Source organism: Mus musculus, chromosome 16, assembly GCF_000001635.26.
Source record: "Mus musculus strain C57BL/6J chromosome 16, GRCm38.p6 C57BL/6J".
NCBI lineage: Eukaryota > Metazoa > Chordata > Mammalia > Rodentia > Muridae > Mus > Mus musculus.
In genome coordinates, this window is record NC_000082.6 from 34,554,866 (window position 1) to 34,577,729 (window position 22,864).

Below are 22,864 nucleotides of genomic sequence, written 5' to 3' on the forward strand. Positions count from 1 at the left end.
TATCCTGTGTGATTCCTGTGGTCCCCATGTTTGACGAAAGTACCAGCACCCCTTACCACAACCTAAGCAACCCTTGGAAATTACCTGCCGCTTCTTCTCTCCCTCAAACTCATATGGGCTAACAGGAAATCCTACAGACTCTCTTGCCGCTATAGTGGTTGTCTCACCAACTATGGTTTAGTAAGCTCCTCACTGGGATTTCTGTCTCTTACTTTGCCTCTTCCTACACAATACATATCAGAAAGTTCCTAATTCGGCTTAAGTCGCAATTTTATCATATCATTTTAATACTTAAACTATTTTATAATTTTATAATTTAGAAGATAAAAACCAACTCCTGGAATTCAAATTCTGAATCCAGAAAACAGAACCCCCCAGAACTCACTGCATATCTCCACACCCTTTCACCCTGCCGCTTCCAGTTCTCCCTCACCTTCACACGACTTTCTGGCTCTGCTACATTTTCCCTCTGCTTAGAACCCCTTTCCCATGCTAGACACTTCCCAGTCATCACTCTTGACAATGGGTCTCTCTTCCCAATGCCATTCACATATATCCTACTCTATGACCATTCCACAAAAGTCCCACCAGCCTTTACCACTCTTTAGCTCTATGGTAAACATGGGACGATATAATGCACTTTAAAAAGTAACTCATTGCCCTCCACCAAAATGTCAGTTTTCAGAAGATGCAGGAAATGTGGGGTAAGGAGATGAAGTTCTGTGTGAGAGAAAGCAAGCCAAGATGGTAGTTTGCTTACCCTGATTGTCTTGTTGAGGATGTTGCTGAGCTGAGTTTACACATGCCCTGGGGAGAGATGGTTTCTTTATCTTCACTGCCCTCACTCTCTGACTCCAGGAAGAGTTCAAGGATATGCTTTACAAGAGGATCAGTAAGTCAGTCCTCTTCATACCTTGGGAGAGCTGGCGGTCCCCAAGGATGACATTATCTAGAGCACTTGACACATTCCTAATTGCAGATTTGGCATCCAAAGACACAGGCTGAGGAAATACAGGCTTTTCAGCACAGGCCCATAAGTTCCAGAAACTTGGCTCTGCTTGCAAAACACTAGCAGGGCCAAAATGGCATGAGACCATCAAAATAATTCTCTCCAAAGGAATCAGTCAGTGTCCCTGTTCACTGAGCAAGGATGCTAAGTCACACCACAAGCTTGAGCCTCACAGGGGATGACCAAGCAGTCTTGAGCTTACAAAGACAAACTTCTGGAGGCCAAAATGTCTCCAGAAAACATGGCAGAAAGATCCTAATACCACCTAGCACCTCGCTCCTGTACCCTGCTTTCCCCATTCTCTGCCTACTCTCAATTCTACTGGGAGCACTAACGCTGTGTATGGGACATGCACTTGGTATGCTCAACTTTGATTCTGGCCTCAGAGACAGAAAGGGACTTTCCCAAACAGATCAATATCAACACCAGTCTCCTGACACCCAGCCTACACCTGGATCCAACCACCAAACACCAACACTTACTGATTCCAGTGAGGCAGGGTCTCCCTCTAAGGGTCCAGGCTGGTTTACACTTGCCCCTTCCTGCCCAAGTGCTGGGACTACAAACATGTCTTGCCCTGGCCAGCATGGCAGCTTTATTCTCAATCTAGATTTGCCTGGCCTGGCCTAATTTGCCAATCTTCTAGTTCCTGCATTCTTCTCAGGGGGCAGAGCTGCCCTCAGCCTAATAATAAAAATAATAATGATAACAATAATGATAACAACAACAATAATGCACTGTTTGAACTCCAGAGACCTGAAACGAGAGCAGTACATGAGACACAAAGTTTTCTGTGTTAAAATAGGAAAAACCACTTTAGCTTATAACAACAGTGAGAAAACAGCTCCTCCAAAGAAGAAAAGTCCAGCCTGACGTTGGAGTTCACTGTCTATTAGGCACTAACATCATTTGAAAGAAAAAGGCTCACTGGATCTGGTTATTTTGGAAAGTTTAAATGGCTTGGAAGTCAAATCCTAGCAAGGTACAGGGAAAACCAGACCCAGTACAGGCTCCTACCTTAATGTTAGTCAGACTTATGAGTCCCAAACACAGCCTCTCAGAAAGCAGTTCTCTGTGGCCAGCTTAGTATGGAGTCCATCACCACTCCATCCTTCCCATGATCAAGAGCTCCCTGAACATAGACCGTGCATGCCTATCTGTTCACAGCACAGACTATGTACCAAGCACTCACTAAATTCTTGCTGTAAGAATGAATGTCAGCATACCCTTGTATGCTTATATGCATGTAAGGACAAGCATGTGTATACAAGCACATACATGTACATAGAACTTCCTATAGCTATGCAGTCAGTAAGTTAGAAGCATAATTTCTCAACCCTTGTTTTTCCAAATCATATTTAACTTGGGTAATACTTTTGAAAATGTTATATACTTTCCTCTTTTGCATATCCTTACATATATTTAACCTCCCCCATGCTCTACCAGAAGCATTTATTTGCCTTGGGGAAGTTCAGGATAGTTATAGCAGCAGGCAGAAAGAAAATGCCAGTGCTCAGCTGTTGCTATCTGGGGTAGGATTTTTTTAGTATGCAGCTTGAATACCTAAGCCCCCCGTGAGCATATCGGGAGCCAGCCTGGGTGGACTGGCAGGGAGGATGCCTTGGACCAGAAGTAACCAGTGCTGAGGATGCAACATGGAGGGGCTGTTGCCATGAGGAAAGCAGGAGAACCCTCCTTCAACATTGGGGGAATGTGGGAAAATTTAGTCTAGAGCACACAGTAGGGCCTCAGCCATGTGTTACTTAAATATCCCATCTCAAGTCTAGCCAGGTTTGAAGGAAGGTAGTTTTAGGAATAGTCCAATAGGTCAAACAGTATCTAACAACTCAAGGATCGACAATCCCTTCCCCTCTCCAAATAAAAATAAAATAAAAATAAAACAAAACAAAAACGGCCCACTTCAGGCTCCAGAGTAGAGTTTCTATTTTCTTCTCGTCTCCTCACAGTTGGCACTAAGCAACCCCAGGCATCCACAAATCTGTTTCTTAGTGTCTTAGTGGACCAGAGAAAGGCTGCTCTGGGCTCTGGTCTAAGCGTCTGCAATGTACCAAGACTTTGACTCCATAGGCAAACTGTGAGGAATTCAATTTTAGTGCCATCTATCAACTCCATACTCAGACCTTGGTGACACCAGAGATCAGACTGGATCAGCTCCACACAGAGAGCAGGAAATGTCCACAAGCATTCCGTGCTCCGGCCTCATCCTTTCCCTGCCCCCACCACTACCAGCAGGACTCCACAGAGCACCTCTGCAGACGCAGACCCTGTTCTGGAGAGCAGTGACAAATGGGCAGGGGGTGGGGAATCTAGGCAAGCGAGCAGGTAAATCTTAACAAAGCATTAATCCAAACCAGACCAATCAAGAAGACTGCTATAAAGCGCCACTATAAAACAAACAAAACCTGGGTACAGACATATGAATTAGCCCCACTTTCATAAGTATCATGAGGTATGTTTTCTTTGCATATAATACCAAGTTAAGTGTGCAACTAAGTCACATTGCTGCCCAGTGGAAAGAAACCCCTAGCGGCTCTCAGCAGGCAGACCGGCTACTCTCTCCTGTGAGCGTTTCTTGCAAAAGCACATATCACAAACATATCACGAAACGTTTCACTCCAACTCTGCTGCTGCCAATTTCCTACCAGACATGAAAAAAATGCAGTCCTTGAGTTTAGAACGAGCTGTTGCGCCTACCCAAGTCCCCTAGCTCAGCTTTCAACCACACTCAAAACCAGAGGAGACCCCAGAGAAGAACTGACAAAAACCCCTTCTCACACAGTCAGCGGTTTTGTTTTCTCAAAGCACTTTCCTTCTACCCTCTCAGTTTATCTCACACCATTCCCATGAGGTATGGCAGGGAAGCACGTTGACCTCTTTCTTCAAATGGGGAAAGAGAGGTCCCATCTGTAAAAACAGGAATATGACCTGGCTTGGCCAATTCACAGAGCTCTTTAGTGGTGGGGAAGAGTGGAAACCAAGGCCTTCTGGATCGCATCCTTGGGTGATCATAACCAAGGGCAGACAACTGCATTTGCATGCACACTCTACAGTATCAGAGTTATCGTGCGCTGGCTGAAGCTCAGAACGCATGTGGCTTTGAGGGGCTGGTTTGGACCCAAAATCCAGCTCTTAATTCACTTGATGTACACGGTAAAAGAGGCCAAAAGGAGGTTCCACTGGTAGTCTAAATGTCACTGACAAAGCATCCTTAGACATTCCACAGGAAGTTATCTTTAGTCAACAAGGACAGGCTGTTCCCCTCTCTCCTGAGGATAAAAGCAGAAAAAAAAATCTAGAACCCACAGTTGTCCTAGTCACCTTTGAAAAGGATCAGAGAGAGGGGGAAGGGGGGGAGAAGAAAAAAGATGAGTGGCCCTTCTTGTATGATTTGAACTAAACAGTGTCCTAGAAAGGAAAAAAAAAAAAAAAAACCTAGTCCTATTCCATGGAAAATCTTGGTTATAAATGTCTATCCTTAGGAGAAAGGCAAATAAAATGTGGCACACAACAAAGTGTAACATAGCTCTTAAAAGGAAGGAAGCAGAGATGGGTGTGCTGACAAGGAAAGGCTGCCCCTGATTGTAAAGTGATTAAAAACAACTTGCAAAGTAGCACACATAGCATGATTCTTTTTTTTTTTTTGTCACATAAAAGAGAGCTGCACATTTATGTAAACACATATTTATATAGGCAGTAGGCATATCTATCTGTTAAATTCATCAAAATATGGGGGAGGAATAATATCTTCTGTGCAAATATATATATAGATATTATCATACAAAGTATCAATGTCTTTACCCTTCCACACAACTGAAGAACCTTCTGTTTTCCTATCCTCACACGAAGGTTATTTGGCCTATGACAGCCTTACTTTGTACAATGAGATACACGGGTACTTGTGTATTTTACATTTAAAGTAAGGGGAAAAAATGACTCAGTTCACAAAGAGTCTAACCATCGCTTCAGCATTTGTTTCTCATCTTAAGTCAATAACCAAAAGCAAGTCATGGACATAAAGGACAGAAGGGAACGTGTCAAGTTATCAGACAAGGATTCTCTGGGCAGTTGGGATTACAGTAGCTTTTGTATCCTTCACACTTGACGTTCTCAATCCACTACACTAAGCAGCATTATAACAGCCCTGAGATAGGAAAAGCTAAGTGTTCTGTAAAAGGATACCTTAAAACCATCTTTCTTTGTCTTCCTATTTAAATGTGTTTAACTTAGTGGCAATAAAAACATATCATGTGGATCAAGGCATGTGGAAATTCCCTTTCTGGTTGGTCCCTGGCCACTTCCCCCTCCCCCCAAGACCAAAAGATATTCAAGGAAAAGAAGCATGAGCTGTCGTGTTTAGCAGTTCTCACAGCATCCAGCATGCCCGCCATCCCCTCAGTACTGACTAGAAGACATAGTTGCACATTTGCACTTTCCTACTGGGGTTTTCCAAAAACAAACCAAACAAGCAAAAAAAAAAAAAAAAAAAAAGAAAGAAAGAAAAAAAAAGAAAGAAAGAAAGAAAAGAAAACCCACCCAGAATGCATCTCTATCTACTTTTCCAGTGCTTATGAAATATGTGGGTATTTATAATCAAGTGTTCCAAAGGATCCCCTCTGACTAATTCAGACTCAACAAATAGCTGCATTCCACAGTGTTGATTTTACAAGTCTCTTTGTTTAAGGTAGAATTGCCTGTCCACAAAAATTATTTTTATTTCCTTCACACAGCATTGAGTAACTCCCAAATGGCATACACACCAATAATTAGCTTTTGTAAGAAAAGAAAAATCAGGCCAACAAATAATAGTTAAGCAACTATTATATGTGAGGCACTGAGCTGGGTAATGAAAATATAGAAAAGTCCAAAGCAAAATAAATGTATATACAGTACAGCTGCTGCATACGGACGTGCACATTGTCCAAGCCAAGGCCTCCGGGTGGTCTTGGGGCCATCGGTTTCTATAAGGATTTGTGACAGTGCTGGTGTCCAAACAAGGATATGTACCTTATTTCCACTCCAGACTCAGTGTCCAGGACACCAGCCAGAGACATCTGAGTCCTATTTTTATTCCCAACCTAGAACCCACAGGCTGGAAAGCAATGCAGAACGCTGGCATGCTGGTCTGCTCTGACATCACTGCAGAGATCATCTGTTTATGCAATTGCCATTCATTCTCCAGAGATTATGTGCAGTCTGCTCTTCTCTCCCCAAGCTCCCAGCAGCTCTCCGAGCTTCATCTTGGTGCTCGTGCACCAAGGCAACTCAGGTCAGCTTAATAACAGCTCTAGCTTCTGACTAAGAGACCACCTAGACTCCCACATATCCACAGAAGCAGTCAGCATCCCTTTCAGAATTAGCCCCAGGAATCTCAGGATACTCTTTCCATGACATTCTATCTCTTAACATGTTCAGTTTCTACTGCTGTCTCCAAGGTTTTCTACAAAACAAAACAAAAACAAACAAACAAACAAACAAACAAACAAAAACCACAACCTCACTAGACCTGATAACCCACTAAAATACTTGGCTAAAGTTTAATATATGTGCATAAAATCACACAAATAAATCTAAATTTTCATGCACCTGTAACAAAACAAAAAACAAAAAAACAAAGAGTACTAGCAAATGTGCAAAGATGTCCTTTTGCTACCATTTAATTTGTCTCTTTGCTTTCTCCACCAAACTCCCTGAATGGCTGTCTGTAGTCTCTGTGTTCATTTTTTTACCACTGAACCGGGGTGACCCCATGACTCCTCTCCACATACATCCTGGTGGGGCTGCTAATCCTTTGCATTTTCACCACATGATGCACCATCATCCTAGAAAATCATTCTGGTCCGACACTTGGTCAAGCATCTCCTTAGACTGCAGTATCTGAGCAAGTGCTGTGCCTGTGCCACTGGGACACTGAGAAGGGGCTGGGAATCCTGGGCTTTCCCTCTGATCTAAAGCTGTGGCTTTATTCCAATGGAACATCTTCAATAGCCACCATCCCGACAGGGAGTCTGGCCAATCTCTTTCTCCAACTGTTGGTGATCAGTTCCTCCTTGCTCATACCCTCCCTTCCCGAACAGTAAGTAGACAGGGATGGAAATCCCACAGGAACTGTAGACCCCTCCCTCTCAGCCCCCTTTGTCATTTCCAATTAACCATCTGCCAGACTCCAGGACCCCCTCTAGGCTCACTGTCCAGCTGCCAACTCGACTGTGCCTGCTACCCCCACCCCGTGATGCTCATTGTCCCTGAATTGTGGGGTAAGAGTGTAGAAGGTGAGATTTTAACCACAGCCCTCATCCCTGCCTGTTGTGCCTGAAATAAATGCAACTCCAAGCTTAAAAGTCACATCCCTACCTAAGTTTGCACAGTAAAGGAAGGAAAGAAGAGAGAGGGGTGAATGGAAGGAAGAAGGTAGGGAAAGAAGGAGAGAAAGAGGAAAGGAGAGAGGGGGAAGAAGGGAGGGAGAGAGAGAAGGAGGGGCCTCCTGAATGTCACATTTTTCATAATTTAGAATATAAAAGGTTCATCTAACCAGCAATAAATAATGCTATATATGTATTATATATGTACATACACATATATAATATATATATAATATAGCCATGCTAGTCATACATATAACCATATTATACTGCTAGCAATGTAAGCTATATGGCTATTTATAATATGAATGTAACTGTCAAATGCTCTGTATATCCATAAACACCAAGCAGTCTTGAGAGGAAAGGACTTTTAATACTCATCTTATGTTTAAAGAAACCAGAATTCCGAAGTTACAATTCACACAGTCTCATGATTACTAAGTTCCTGTTCAGCTGAGAAATTCTGCTTCTGGGACTGGCCCATACCTCAGGAAACCCTATCTCCTTCTGCTCCCAGGGAGAGAAACCTGGTCTCCCTCTGGTTAGTAACAGCACCCAGATTTCTACTCTGATTGGCTATTTAGGACCACTGAGGATCCTTTGATGAAATGGAGTGTTTTTCTTAATGACAGTCCAAGTTTGTCTCTATGACAGACTTAGAGGGAACACTTTAGGGACACCAACTAAGATGTGGCATCTTCTTCCTTGTGTGTACAGTATGACTATGATCCCTCTGTACCAGCTGTGATTGGTGCCATCTCCTGGTGGCCAGGGCTCAACCCCTCTACAAGAAGCTGCCCAGAGACCTAGCCTGAGCCAAATCCCATTGTACTCTCCTCAGTCCACCTTGCTCTAGCACGTGCCTTCTGGTTTTCCATAGAAGGTGATTCTTCAGAGCCCACTAGCCTGGAGCAGATCCACTTCAGGAAAGCTAATTGTGGCTCTCCAGGCCTTGCTTCCCAGCTTTTCTACCCAAAGGCCTCAGAGGGTTACTTCATCTGGACCACACACTTCAAAGATTGCACATCCCTGACCCCTGACAAGAGAGATTCTGCAGGAGTTGTTCATCAGGCAGCCTGTGTCCTTGGGTCCTGGCTAACCAGTAATTTTACTGAGGTCTACCTTCCATCTGGTCCCTGAGCAAGAAGCATCCTCCTATAGACCAAGGCAGACCCTTTGGCTGACCTTGAGCTCTGCCCCTTCAGGCTGAGGCTGGGAATTTAGTTGAATGGTAGAGAGTGCCCGCCCAGAACACCTGAGGCCCTAAGTTGGAGCCCACAGAGCACAGAACAGATATCCAGGCTCCTCCTGGACCCTTCCTCCAGTAATTGATCTTCCCCCTCCTAAACACTCCATCTCTGCCTCCTGTGAGCCTTCTCCCTCTTCCTCACCCCAGGTATTCCCATATCTTCGTCACCTAAAAAAAGCCTTCCCTCAACTCTGCTCTCCATCCAGCTACTTCACTATTTTTAATCTTCCCTTCACAGCCAAACCTTTGCAGAGAGTCATCTCCACGCACACCCACCACTTCCTCCACACCCACTCCCCGGTCCCTTTGCAATTTCAACTCCACCCCGCCTCCACCCCGCTCCCACCCCACCTCCCACCCCCATACACGACTGACACTAACCTCACCTTTACCAATGCTCTCTCTGGCTGAGGAGCCAGTGGCTGGGCTGGCATTTGCTCAGCCTCACATCCTTCAGCCTCCCAGCAGCATCACGCCCTACTGATCACCTGATTTCCTCCAAATATCACCCTCTCCTGGTCCTCTTCCAGCCCTTGGCTTCAATCTGCAGTTCTGCCCTTGGCCTTCCGCCTTAGGTCTACAGAGGCTTTTCATTTATTAGCTCATCTACGCTGATAGCTCCAGCCACAACTTCTTTCAGGTACTTCCCAAATCTATATATCCGGCTCTGGCCTCCCTCCAAGGCTCCAGACTCCCTTAGATATTCGCATACTGAATCAACACACCCCTTAGCTATCTGCTGCCACCTGAAATGCTACATGTCCCAGAGCAATTTCTCCAAATCCTCCCTCTCCTCCTGGTCCACACAGCTGCTTCTCTGCTTCCCAACTCCTGATTTTCACCAGGGGCACATCTATCTCCCACCCACCACGCTAGAGCTTTAGTTCCAATCTCCTTGACGCCTGTACATCCAATTTGTCAGGTTCTATAGGCTCAACCTCCACAAATTCACCTCCATTCCTTGTCTTCCACGGCATCTCAAGTTCAGACTCTCCTAAGATAGCGCAGTGGTCTATCTTTCCCAACCAGAAGTCTCTTCCTCTATTCTAAGAGAAATTCCACAGGGCTCTCAGATTCATATTCCTTACTACGCCACTGCCCATGTTCAGAGAAATTCACAAACTCCATAGACCAACTGCAGAAAGTTCCAACTCATTGACCTTCCATTCAAAACACTCATGCTCTAGGAGTCCAGGAAATGCTTACCAACGCAATCAATCAGTGCGGTCCCCACCCACTCCTAAGCCGCAAGTTCCATTCATCCTCTACCTGCATCCTCTGGGTGACATACACTGGAATATTACTGTTGCCATTTGAGCATTGTGTCCTATTAGTTTTCAGCCTGGGAACGCAACCCTGTCTAGCTTTCACTCCAATTCCTTTTACCAGCTGAAGACATAACCACACCTGTAAGTACACAGATCACCCATCACTGTGTACTCCTTAGCTTGTTTACTCCTGCATCCATGTTCCCTAACAAGTACCTGACTCACTTCTAAAAACACTGTGGGGGTGGGCAGGGAGGAGACAACGCTAATTCTCCAAGTCTCTTCTTTGCTTTCCTAAATGAAAGTCTCTGTCCTCCCAACAGGTTCTTTCTGTTCCTTCGCTCCTCAGCAGACACGATTTCAAGCAGCTCTATTGATCCAACAACTCTATGGCTGTCAGTCACTTCCTACTTATTTTCCTGTCAGTCATTCACACAAAGGAGTGGTAGGAAGAGTCTCAACGATACACAGAGAAGGGACTGGAAGGGACTGATTCTCTCCACCCACCTGAGGCTCCGCAGAAACGAGCCAGTCTATTCTCACCAGCATCTCCCAGTGGTGTGGGGCTATGTGGCTAGGCCATGGGAAGGGGCTGCAGGGGGGCTAGCATATGTACTCCTTTGTGTAACAGTTAAAAACAGGAGTGCCCTGACCTGTTGTAATAGGATGGCCCACCCCATCCCCTTGGGAAAGAAAGATTAGGATCACCTCTCCTCACAGACTGAACGGTCCTGTGGAGGTCAGATGAAATAAGGTACCGCTTGTTAGAGAGGCACTTAGAGAAACAGAATGCTCCATTTGGAGTAACTATCTGCAGATATTTGGGTATCCATTGCACAACGTATAAAGCCCTTTCACTGTGTCTTATTTGAATCACTCAACAACCCTATAAGGGAACAGTGGTTGAAGAGATTATTATCCCCATCCTATGTAGATGTCCAAGTCACACGGGAAAGTCATTCAGATAAGCAGGGAGCAAAAAGGAGGATCACCTTCCTGCTCCCTTGCATGACCTTCCTTCGCAGACTTTCTCTCCCCTTTCAGCCCATTAAGTCCAAGTGCTCCCAGCGGGAGTATATTTATATTTATATCCATTTCCCTCCTGCTCCATGGTCCTTCCTTTGATGGTTTTATATACTTCCACGGAGTGTGGCTGCAGTAGACATTCAATATGTATTTGTTAAACAAGTGACTGAAGGAAAGAGACCCAAAGTCAGTCTTCTGAACCCACAGGCAGGCCAGGCTCCTTGCTCCCCTCAGCTGCTGCTCGGGTACTCTCCTCGTGCACGTGAAACTCTGCCCAGCAGCCATCCCGAGGTGCCCACTGCATAACTGCAACAGCAGGCACAAGGCCACACTAACAACTAGGCCCTAGTTACGAGGGTCTCCTGAGTGGCCACTGTCCCCAGACATCACCAGACGCTTTATACAATTCTTCTACTTAAGCTCCTCCATCTGTAGAACAAGCATGATTAGCCCTAGTTTGCAAAACTCCTGAAGGTGAGTGACAGTAAGTGATTTACCCAAGAGCAAACCCCCAGTCAGTGCTTCGTTTATCTGATCAAAGGCAAAAGCATCCTGGCTAATCTAGGGTTATCTGCCCCCATCAGTACTACTGAAGACAGGTTTTGTTTGGGTGGTTCTTTGCTGTCCGTGCGCTGTAGGATATCTAGCAGAATGTAAGATCTGACTACAAACTAGAAGCCTACAGCAAACTGTTTCATGAGTTATGACAATCAAAAAAAAAAAAAAAAAAAAAAAAGGTCTCCAGACATTGCCAGATGCTCCCTGGAGTGTGAAGCAGTATTGATTGCTCCTGGCTGAGAACCACTGTGCTATCCTAGGCTGCCTACCTCCAGAGACAAGGCCAAATGCAACCAGGAGAACTCTAGAAAGTAGATCCCCTAGTTCACTCACTCTGGGTCTGAGGTTCACAAGCAGCAAGTTTTCATACTTGTTACCTCACTTCTTTCTGTAGCTCTAGCTCATCCCAATACCCCTCTCTTGCCTTGAAGGACATTCAAATATAGTTGGACAGAACTGCCAATAACTGTTGTATTGGCAGCCCATGATACAAGGACGAAGTCCAGCCTCCACAACCTTACAGATAGCACCGAATGCTAGCAATATATTCTGAAATAGATTAGCACAGAAATCACCTACCTACAATACACCATTCTCCCTCTCCACACTCCTCCAGATGTCCCTGAGCAAGCAAATGACTAAATGTCCAGTTGATGACTGAAGGAGACAGAAGAGAATTTGAAAAATACAATAAGCATTGAGCTGAGTATGCTGGATAGGCTTATGTCAATCTGATACAAGGTCAGGTCATCTGGGAAGAAGACATCTGAATTGAGAAAAAGGACTCCAAAGGACTGGACTGTAGGCAAAGCTGTCTGGGAATTTTCTTGGCTGACAACTGAGATGAGAGAACCCAGCCCATTGTGGACAGTGCCACTTCTGAGAAGGTGGTCCCTGGAGTGTACAAGCAAATGAGCTGAGCAAGCCAGGGGGAGCAAGTCAGTAAACAGCATCCCTCCATGGCCTCAGCGTGAGTTCTGCCAAGTTCCTGCCCTACATTCTCATCCTGACATTCCCTTAGTAATGGACTGTGATCAGGACTGTAAGCTGAAATAAGCCCTTTCTTCCCCAAGCTGCTCCTGCTCATGGTGTTTTACCACTGGAGTAGAACCCCTAACTAAGATGCTGGGCATAGGGTTTACCTTGTGATGCTTCAAGAGTATATCAAAGGAGATTGTGGTGTTTTGAATATGCTTGGCCAAGCAGGGGCACTATTAAGAAGTGTGGCCTTTTTGGAGAAAGTGTGTCATTGTTGGGGTGGGGGTGGGGCTTTAAGACCCTCCTTCTGGCTACCTGAAGCCAGTCTTCTACTGTTTGCCTTTGGAACAGGATGTAGAACTCTCAGTTCCCCCAGCACCATGTCTGCCTGGATGCTGCCCTGCTCCCCCCTTGATATCATGGACCGAACCTCTGAACCTGTAAGCAACCCCCCAACTAAATGTTGTCCTTTATAAGAGTTGCCTTGGTCATGGTGTCTCTTCACAGCAATGAAACCCTAAGGAAGACAGAGATGTTTTCCTTTTCTGCAAAAAGAGGCAAGAGGATTCCTCTCTTCCCAAATACCTACTGATATTTACTCAAAGAATCACACACAAAGTGTGTGGTTATTTCAAAGTCTTCCTTTTCTATGATCTGGACTGACAATGATTTGTCTTCCTATACAAGCAGGATGGAGTTATTACCTAAGTTTGAGGAACAACACAGTGAGTAAGACATACCATAACCTAGATTCAACAACGGCTTACATTTGGCCATGTCTCTTATATCTCTAAGGGAGATAGAAGTTTTGATGAAGAGTAAGATATTTTAAAGGCTTTGTACTTAACTCCAAATATATATATACATACATAATTTTAATGGGGAAATAGGTCCTATACACTGGAAAAGGCTAAACAATAATACGGTGCCACTAACTCAGTGAGAATATAGACACTGAGGTTTTACAGAGGTAGTCATAAACTGTAAACGCTTTCAAAAAAGACAGAACACTAATCTTGAAGAACGTGTCGGATTTGGAGGCTATGGAGTAGGATAGGAATGAATCAGTAATAATAAAAATGCCTCAGACAATGGGGAGGGACACTGACTACAACTGAGTAGCTAAGCATGGACTTGACACATAGACACCAGGGAGTTACTGCAGGTTCATAAACCAGGCAGTCACAAGTGAAAAAGTGTGTTAGGGAGTGTTATGAGCCTCAGGTACACGGCAGAGGTGAGACAGACTTTGGGATGAGAAAGGGGGCTGTAAAAGGAGTCCAAGGCGGGTGGGTTCTGCCCTCGGGCAGTCACCCTGAGGATAAGCAACAGGTTCACTATGCAGAACTGTGCAGCAAGGTTTGATAGAGAGGAGGGAGATCCCTAGAATTAATGCCAAGGCCTTAAACATCGCGACTGGGAAAGAGAACATGCCATGTAGAGAATGGAGACAGTGAAGAGGATGCTGTGGTTTGTGGGGCTGGAAATACACAGAGAAAGCTCAGCTGAACTGAGCTGAGCTTGGCCAAAGCCCAGCTAACAGCATCTTTCCCATTGAAACCGTCTGGATGCGGAATCAAAGCTCAACAGAGAGTTGGACAGAGCTCCCAGCAACTCCTTTTTCCTTTGCCTTTTTCCTAAGAAGGAGTTTCTCTCTTTTGCTCACCAGAGCTAAGCTATGAGTTGTGTTATGGAGCCTACTCTTCTGTCTCGTCTCTGGGATCCCACGCAGCCACTTCTGTCTCCACAGCTAGCTCACGCTCGTGCTCTCTCTCTCTCACCCCCAAACTACCTAGGACAAAACCTCAAAGCTCCTTTTCTGACAGCAGTGCTCCACCCTGTCTCTTGCTGATAAACTACAAGTGCCTATGTCCTGTTTGCCATCCCAGTTGCTGACCCTGAGTGCCCCTTCTGATCCTGTGCTCCCAGAATCAGCTCCAAGGGTTTGGTTTTTCTATTCCTCCTGCTCAGCCTGTCTGCCCCATCATCACATCAGAGCTCACACAGCCTTCCTGTGGTCTCCAGGATCCAGAATCCTTTCTGCCATCCCCAAAATAAGACCTCCTAGCCCTTCTTCCCCCAACTCTCTCCTTCTGGAAGCATCAACTACACCATGCTTCCAAATCATCAGGACCACTCCTAGCCATCCGTGCTTGAATCCACATGTCTGGCTCCAAAATGACTTAGATGTCCACATCCAATTCTTCAAATGCAAACATGCTCTGAGCTGAGAACATCAGTCATCAGGGATAGCCCATCCTTGAGCTCTCAACCCAGCTATTTCTCACCACATCACTTATGTCAGGAAAACCCAGCATTTCTACCTGTCACGATGTCTCTCAGAGTTAGCCCTGACCCTCCATCCTTTCTGCCATCTATACAGGGCAAGCCCCCCAGCCTCCACCTCATTCTTGGATGACCTCAGCATCTCCCTTGATCTTACCTTTATTGGTTTTTTTTTCCACGCCATTAATAATATCTCCACTGGACTAATCTTTCCAAACACTACTTATGATGTCTTTGCTCAAACACCAGCAATGACTCCCGTTTTCCCTTGAATCATGTCCAAACTCCTCTTCAGAAGGTTTCAGGACTCTCTTATTTGTTCCTATTATTTATTCTTAGCCAACCCTGTCCCTCACCCTTACTAAGTTACCCCTTCCCCCTCAGTCAGCCCATTTTCCTCAAAAACCCATCCTTTTAATCTTTGCCCAATCTCCCTGCCCCGCCCACTTCAAAGACCAGCCTAGGCACTGCCTTCTCTGGTTCTGACAGCTCTTAACTCGAAGTTAACCTTTAGCCATCAGTTAATTAGCCATCTGTAAGTTCTTGAGGACAGAAACTACTGTGACCATTTCTTCTGTGTGTTCCACAGCACCCTGGACAGCACAAGATTGCCAGTAGGTGTTAGAAAGTCCTTGTTGTTCAATCATTTCTGTCCCAGTCCTGCAATAACCTACCTCTTTTTCAGCCTTGCAACCATTCCCAGTAAAAGGTTAAGATTTCATTAAAATTTAAAGTCTGTAACAAAATAAAAAAAGAAAAAAGAAAAACTCTGTAACATAGTTTGTCAGGCTTGAAATAGAATTCTTAGGAAGATAATCAGGAATGTATCAATCTATATTATACCATAGGACAGTACACCATGCTATAGATACAATCTATGCTATAGGATACTATACTACACTCCAGGATAGTGTGGAGGAGCATAGCTGACTCTATATCCTTGTAAGTGCAAAGAAGTGAATCTCATTTAATCAGTTGGTCACAAGAACTAAAAACAAAATCCAAGTAATCAGAAAGAGGTAGGCAAGACAAGTAAACTGACTAAATTATTTAAAACACGCCTAATTAGAGGCACTGGTATGCCAGAGTTTTGACAAAATAATTGTCAGTCTGGTCTTTGTACATGCAAATTTTTCCACCACAAAGAAGGGGGTAATCCTGGTGGGGGAAACTTTGGACAATCTGTTTGATGTTTTGGTTTTTTTTTTTTTAGTTGTTCAATTGAATAAATTTATAATCCAGCCAGCCAACCAGGTACAGAGCTATGTTTCACAGAAGACATGAATCAAAAAGGAGAAGGTTGGGAAATGTAGTCTATCCAAACTTAAGAATCCCTAACAGGGGACTGATAGACTGCAAGTGGGGTGAAGGTCGAGGGCCCAAACACAGAAGGCCATGAAGCAGAAAGGTGCTCTTCTAGACTCCCCCCTTACAGCTTGCCACAGGTCATCAATCACTTGCAGGTCTGTGTACAGAGGATTTAAATTGCCTCTGATTCTAAATGCACATGAGATCTAGCCTCTCTTTACCACCACCACAGCTGCCACCACATCCTTGAAGCCAGCAAGACTGCCCTGTGGAAGGACATTACCCCCCGTAGGAAACTGACCCCAGCCCACTTCTGACTCTGTGATCTGAGACCAGCCCAGACAATGTAAACTATTTGAAAGGTCCTAGGGAAAGCAACAAATTAACAAGTCTCTAGAATTGGAAGCTACAAAACAAATAAATGCCTATCAGAAAAAAAGTAAGGAAGACAGGAAGAAGAAAGGAAGAAGAGAGAAAAGAGAGGGCAGGAGAGGAGAGGGGAGAGGAGGGGAGGGGATGAAGAACAGGAATTCACACTTCAGGGTAGAATATGAATTCATACCATGGTGGGTTTTCCCCCAGAGCTAGAAAATACAGCTGCTAGGCGTGGCTGCGGTGGATGCCAGTGGGGTCTGGAAGAGGGAGGTCCTGGTGAGTGTTTCTGGATGTCACTTAGCTTCCAAGAGCCTCTTTCCCTAGATTCAGGACTATAAACCCAAGGCAGACACCTCTTTAGAATCCAGGCTTTGGTATCTAAGACGGGAGAGAGGAGCAAGAGAGAAAAGGGGACGGGAGGGGACGGGGGGGGGGGGGCGGGGGGGGGGAGGAAAGTGAAAATGCTGACTCCAGGATGGAGGAGGGAGGGAGGGCAAGCTGAGCCCTGGAAGCAGGACAGGATGACAGGAGCCTCCTCCCCTTTCCCAGACCCTGGCATCAACTCCCGTCCTCCAGCTCTTTCCTCCCCAGACCAATTAGAGATGACCATATGGGCCAATTAAGTCTTGACTTTCAAAGCCACAAGTTCCCCCACAAAGAGCCGGGACTCCTTTCCCTAGAGTGGTCCTCCAGGGCAAAGCAACAGGGTTAGGAAACAGATGGGTGTGCAGCCTCCAGAGCTAACCTGACCCCTGACCCCCACCAGTTCATGTCCTCTGATCCAACTTTCCCGAAGGGAGAGCAGATGCGTGGGGCGCCCATAACTTATCAGAGTCCTTGGGACAAAGATTTCCAGACAAAATGGTTGCAGACGTGTGGGGAGCTGGGGAACTGCACAACGGAGCTGGTGGAAGCTACAGGTACAGGGGACATTGGTGATGTTTGAAACAGGGCTACAGGTGGTAGGAGATGAGGGTGATCGGTGTCTATTCTGGGGAAGGGACTGTGGAGCCAGAGAACAGGAGCAGCTACAGACAGGCTGCTTGGGAGGTACAGAGGCGCAAAGGCTGGAAAGCTATCACAGGCTCCACGCGCTGCAGGCAAGCAAAGATTTGGTGGGTGTGTATTAAGAGGGACGCTAACTCGCACTTCCAGCAGTAAGTGATTCTTAGGTAAAACTCATCGGTTCCCGGAGCTGGAGAAAGGACCAAGCAGCGGGTCCAAGGTGCCTCCGATCCTCCCAGCGGGTCCAAAGTCCCAGATGCCGCTTCCCCACACGCACCCTGCACGTTCTCTCATCGCCTGGCTTCTGCCTGTCAGTCTGCAGTCTGAGCGCCTGGCGACCCTTGCTGCCCCTCTTTGCACATCAGGGCCTCGAGCCCTGGAGGGAAGAAGGGATACCGACCACGGGCGACCCGGGAGCCCCGCAGATAGGCACTGTGGAAGTAGGGAGCCGAGGGAGGGGCCGGGACACCGGTAGCTGAAGCGGCGCGCTGCAAAGTGATCCAACATCTCCCAGAGAAGGCGGCCCAGGGGGACCGCCTCCCGCCTCCCCAACACAGACTCCCGCAACTGGGGTGAACGCCGAGGGGCGCCCAGCCCCCACACCCTCCCCCAAACTGCAGCCAGCACCGCCAGAACAACGTGAACCTCCGCAACTCCAGCCCCGACGATCGCGGGGAGCCGCCTCCGACTCGCTCGCCCCGGCAGCAGCCTGCCTGCGGTCCCCAAACTTGTCCGAAGACACCGCGTCCGAGGCGGCCGCCCTCACCCGCCATCCCCGAAACCGTGCCCGAGATCTTACCTGTCCGGAAAAAGGCGTCCACGTCCGAGTCGGCGGCTCCCCCTTCCTCCGATGCCCCCTCCGGGGGGTTCATGACTGGGGGAGGGCGTCCGCGGGCAGCCGGGCGCCGGCGAAGCCTGGGGCCGAGGGCGGCGCGGCGCCCGGTGGGCGGAGGGCGCGGCGGCCGTGGCCACAGAGCCGGCAGCCGCGGGGCTCCGGGACGCGGGCGCGGGCGCGGGGCGGGGGGCTGCGGCGGGGGGCGCCGAGCCTCCTCAGGCGGCGGCGCGCGGCGGGCTAGGGGCGCCTGCCGCCGGTCCCCCCATGCTCCCCTTCCCCGGGGCGCTGGCCGCCTGCTGTCTAGCCCGGGCCGGCCCGGGGTCCCGGCTGCCTGCGCGCCCGCGGTGCCCGGCAGCGGCAGCTGCCTCTCCTCGCCCGTCCGCCCGTCTCTATTGTTCAGCCCCGCTCGGCTCTCTCCTCTTTATTTTTCCTCCTCCCTCCCACCCTCCCTGGCTCCCTACCTCCTCCCTCCCTCGCTCAGCTCGCTCTGCTCGCTGCCTCCCTCCCGGCTCCCTGGCTGGCTCGCGAGCTCTCGGGCTCCCCCTCTGGCTCCCGCCGCCGCGGCTCCCGTGGCTCCTCCCGGACTCCGGCTCCCTCGGTCCCAGCCAACAATGACCCGGGCAGCTCCGAGCTGCAGGGACGCTCCCGCGGGCCCGGGGCCTCGCCGCGGGCGGCCCGCAGCGCGACGCGCCCTTCCCCGAGGCCCGCGCGGGCCCTCCCGGAGCCCAGGCCGAGCTATTGTTCGCGCCGCGCTAGGCCGGCTTCCTGAGCCCCGCAGGAAAAGCCCGGGCCGAGGAGGCGGCGGGGCGGAGGGCGGGGCCGCCGGGCGCTCTCCCGGCTTGCGGGGGACTCAGCGGCCGCCGCCGCAAGCTCCGCAAGCTCCGGGTCCTGCCACCTCCCCGCCCCACCCTGCTCCCAGGTGCGCGCTGGGAATCCGGACCTGCCCGCACCCCTCCTGCAGCAAGTGCCCTCAGTCCCCAAGTCGGACTGGCCTGTCCCTAGAGGCTGGACTTCATCCCTCTCCTTCCTGACCTGCCCCTGGTCGCCCTGCCCTCGGAGGCCTCACCGCATCCCTGCTTATGTCTCCCCTTTTCAGCTGTTCTTTACCCTCATTCAGTATCCCCTTCAACATCTCTTGAGCGAGCGGCTCAGAGAACCGTGTTCCGTTTTATTCCTCTTACGGATGCTTTCCTGCCTATCTCTCCTGTCCTGTCGCTCTTTTGTGTCTCTCATTTGTCTCTGTCCTGCTCTGGTCCTTGGCCCGCATCTCAGGGCTCCTCTTGGACAGCAATCAAAACTCCCTAATCCCGGGGGCCTTCTCTGTTCTGTCCTTCTCTCTCCAGTGAATGGAGAGATCCAGTTGGCCTGGATAAAGGGGGTGTTGCAGCGAGCTGAATGTCAATTAACTTAGAAAGTAGAGCTGAGGAGAAACCGGATAACAACCAAAAAAAAAAAAAAAAAAAAAAGGTAAAGGGGGGGGGGAGAAAAGAAAGCAGATGTTATATTGAGTAATTAGTGTGGTGATTGAATTGTGGTGATCGGTTTGATCCGTTTTTTAAGCAATAATTAAACAATAATTAGTTGGTAGCGTGTTAGTGGCCATAAAACAGGATCTTCAGACCTGAGAACTTAATGCAATGTGTTGAGGGCTATTTGCTGCTGCCTCGCCCAGGCCTTTGGAAAGAGGAGGCAGTATCTGACCTGATGTGTTCGAACGCACCTAATGGGAAAACCTGGTGCTTGCCTCTAGTTGATGGCCTCCTACCCATTATTCCCAGTCTCTGGATCTGTTTGTCTCTGGCAATCTAATTTGGTTCTGCTTCCCTCCTGGGGCCAAAACACCTGAGGCTGCTCTCTATCCAGAGTAACCCAGGCAGCAAAGGAGAGGAATCACCATTTGAAGTCAACACGTTCTGCCCTCACCTTTCTTTCACTGTCTCTGCCTCTTTTTTTTTTAACCCATTAACAGAAAGAAAGAAAGAAAGAAAGAAAGAAAGAAAGAAAGAAAGAAAGAAAGAAAGAAAGAAAGAAAGAAAGAAAGAAAGAAAGGAATGAAGGAAGGAAAGGAAAGTAACTATGCCCAAACGTCTGTACACCTATCAAACCTACATGCAAACTTGAGACCCACCAGTGGTCCTTTACTGTCAATCTGTGCCTATCCCCTGACCTGCCAACTTGCCCACATGCACATGCCCATGACACCAATGCTTCCATTGCAGGAAAAGAACCAGAAGCTGGCAAAGAGTCAGCTCACAAGAAATGTTATATGTTTAAGGGAGGTTCCGATCAAACTCTGAAAAGATAAAGTCTAAAAAGTGAGAGAATATCCCCACATAATGACGCAAATTTTTCTATTAGATTTCTACTTTAAATGTTAAACATTCATAGCTATATGGAGATCAGAAAAGAAAATTTCAGAGCAAAAAAATTATTACTACCAATAGAGATGGACATTTCAAACCAACAAGTAGACTTGATTACTGATCCGGAATGTGTTAGTACCTTGTCAGGCACTTCAAAATACATGAAGCAAAATTGATAGGACTCATGTTGGTTGGAATTTGTCAACTCGACACAAACCCTAGGCATATCTTGGAAGTGGAATCTTAACTGAGAAACTTACCCCATAAGATTGACATGTAGGCAAGTCTATGGGGGTATTGTCTTGATTGACAATTGCAGGTGTAGGTGGGCCCCCCACACATGAGGACAGTCCCACCCATGTCCTGAGTTGTATAAGAAAGCAGGCTGAACAAGTCATGGGGAGCAAGCAAATAAGGAGAGTTTCTCTGTGGCCTCAGCGTCACTTCCTACCTTGATATCCTGCCCTGACTTCCCTAGGTGATGAGTGTGATCTGAGAGTCATAAGTTGAAATAAACCCTTTCCTCTTAAGTTGCTTTTCTTCATGGTGTTTATCAGAGCAATAAGAACCCTAGGACTGGCCTGCAAAGAGAAGCAGACAATTACATAATTGTAGCCAGAGATTTAATATCTGTGTCTCTTAATAATTGATAGAATCAGCAGACAGGTCATCTTAAGAAGATTTAAACAGTGCCATCCACCTGGTGTTGACATTTCCAAAACATTTATAAAGCTTCCCTTAAAAACAGCAGATAAGCACATCTTCCCCAAGTAAACTGGTAAACCTTATTTCAGGATGAACCAAATCTTAGCCATAAAACAAGTCTCAATATATTTAAAGGGATTAAAATAATGTTTATGCAAAAAAAGTTGCTTTTTAGAAGATCACAAAATGCATGGTCTCCAGACACAATATAATTTAAAAATCAATAACAAAAAAAAAAATCTGAGAACCTCCCAAATATTTGGAAACCAAAATACAAACATCTAAATAAACCATATCAATTAAGAACTCAAGGCGGAAGAGCTGGAAGTAGCTCAGCAGTCAAGAGAGTTCTCTGTGCTCCTGCAGGGACCTGGAGTTCAGTCCCCAGCAACCATGTTGGGCAGCTCACAAGCAACCTCCTGTAAGTTCAACTCCAGGGGATCCAGTGCCCTCTTCTGGACTCCACCTGACACCTGCACACACATGCACGTACTTATACATAGACACATAAATCTATTTAGAAAAAAAATAATTAAAATGGAATAACATGGATTCACAAAAGCTGGAGATGTGTGCACTGGATCTGCAAAAGAATCAACAGTCAAGTATCGTTGGAGAAGGAACTCAGAAGGCTCAGCTGCTCATAGCTGAATTATTGTCTATTGACAGATTCAGGAAGTGAGGAAGTCATTACCTTCCAGTTTCATGGCAAAGAATGATCCCCACAGGCTCCAGTGAATACTTCTAGTCATGGTCACAGACTCTGGTTAAACTGAATGGGTCACAAAACAAAACTGAAAATCAAGAACTTGGGAAAGGGATGTTAGGGATGAGAGGGATGGAAGGAGACAAAAAAGGATAGGGTAAAAGTAACAAGACTATGGGCTGGCGAGATGGCAGCAGGTAAGGGCACTGACTGTTCTTCCGAAGGTCCTGAGTTCAAATCCCAGCAACCACATGGTGGCTCACAACCACCCATAATGAGATCTGATACCCTCTTCTGGTGTGTCTAAAGTCAGCTACAGTGTACTTAATATAATAATAAATAAATCTTTGGGCAAAAAAAAAGAGAGAATAAATCACGTACACATATGAAATGTCAAACAAAATCAATAAGCATTATGAAAGGGAACATTAGGAGGAAGGCTAAAGTGAATAAAGATGAAAACACAACATAAAAACAATCTGAGGGATGCAGCTAAAGCAACACTTTTTATAGCACTGAACACTTTTTAACAAGGGAAGTTCTCACAATTTAAGCATGCATGAAAATGTCAGTTGAAACCATTGATTAGTGTAATTAATATGCACTAATAATAACAAACAACTACAAAAGAACAAATAAAGTTAAAGCATAAGAGAAGATTTAAAATACTGGCACAGAAGGCAATAAACTCAGTACAGGGCAAATAAATCCAAAACTGGGCTGACAGGATTTTAAAAAACAAAACAAAACAAAACAAAAACCAGAAAATCTTCTAGCCAGAGTAATAATGAAATACCAGAGAAAAATGACTGC

General features: G+C 46.8%; 1 protein-coding gene across 1 annotated transcript in view; it reads right to left on the minus strand.

Moving 5' to 3' along the window:
- Kalrn (kalirin, RhoGEF kinase) overlaps window positions 1-18,412 on the minus strand; it is a 604,205-nt gene extending 585,793 nt beyond the window's left edge. Inside the window, exon 1 of the mRNA XM_011245955.2 lies at window positions 18,242-18,412. Within this exon, the coding sequence (XP_011244257.1) occupies window positions 18,242-18,314 (73 nt within the window). The 5' untranslated portion in view covers window positions 18,315-18,412. The remainder of the gene's footprint in view (window positions 1-18,241) is intronic.
- Between the last annotated feature and the right edge of the window lie 4,452 nt (window positions 18,413-22,864).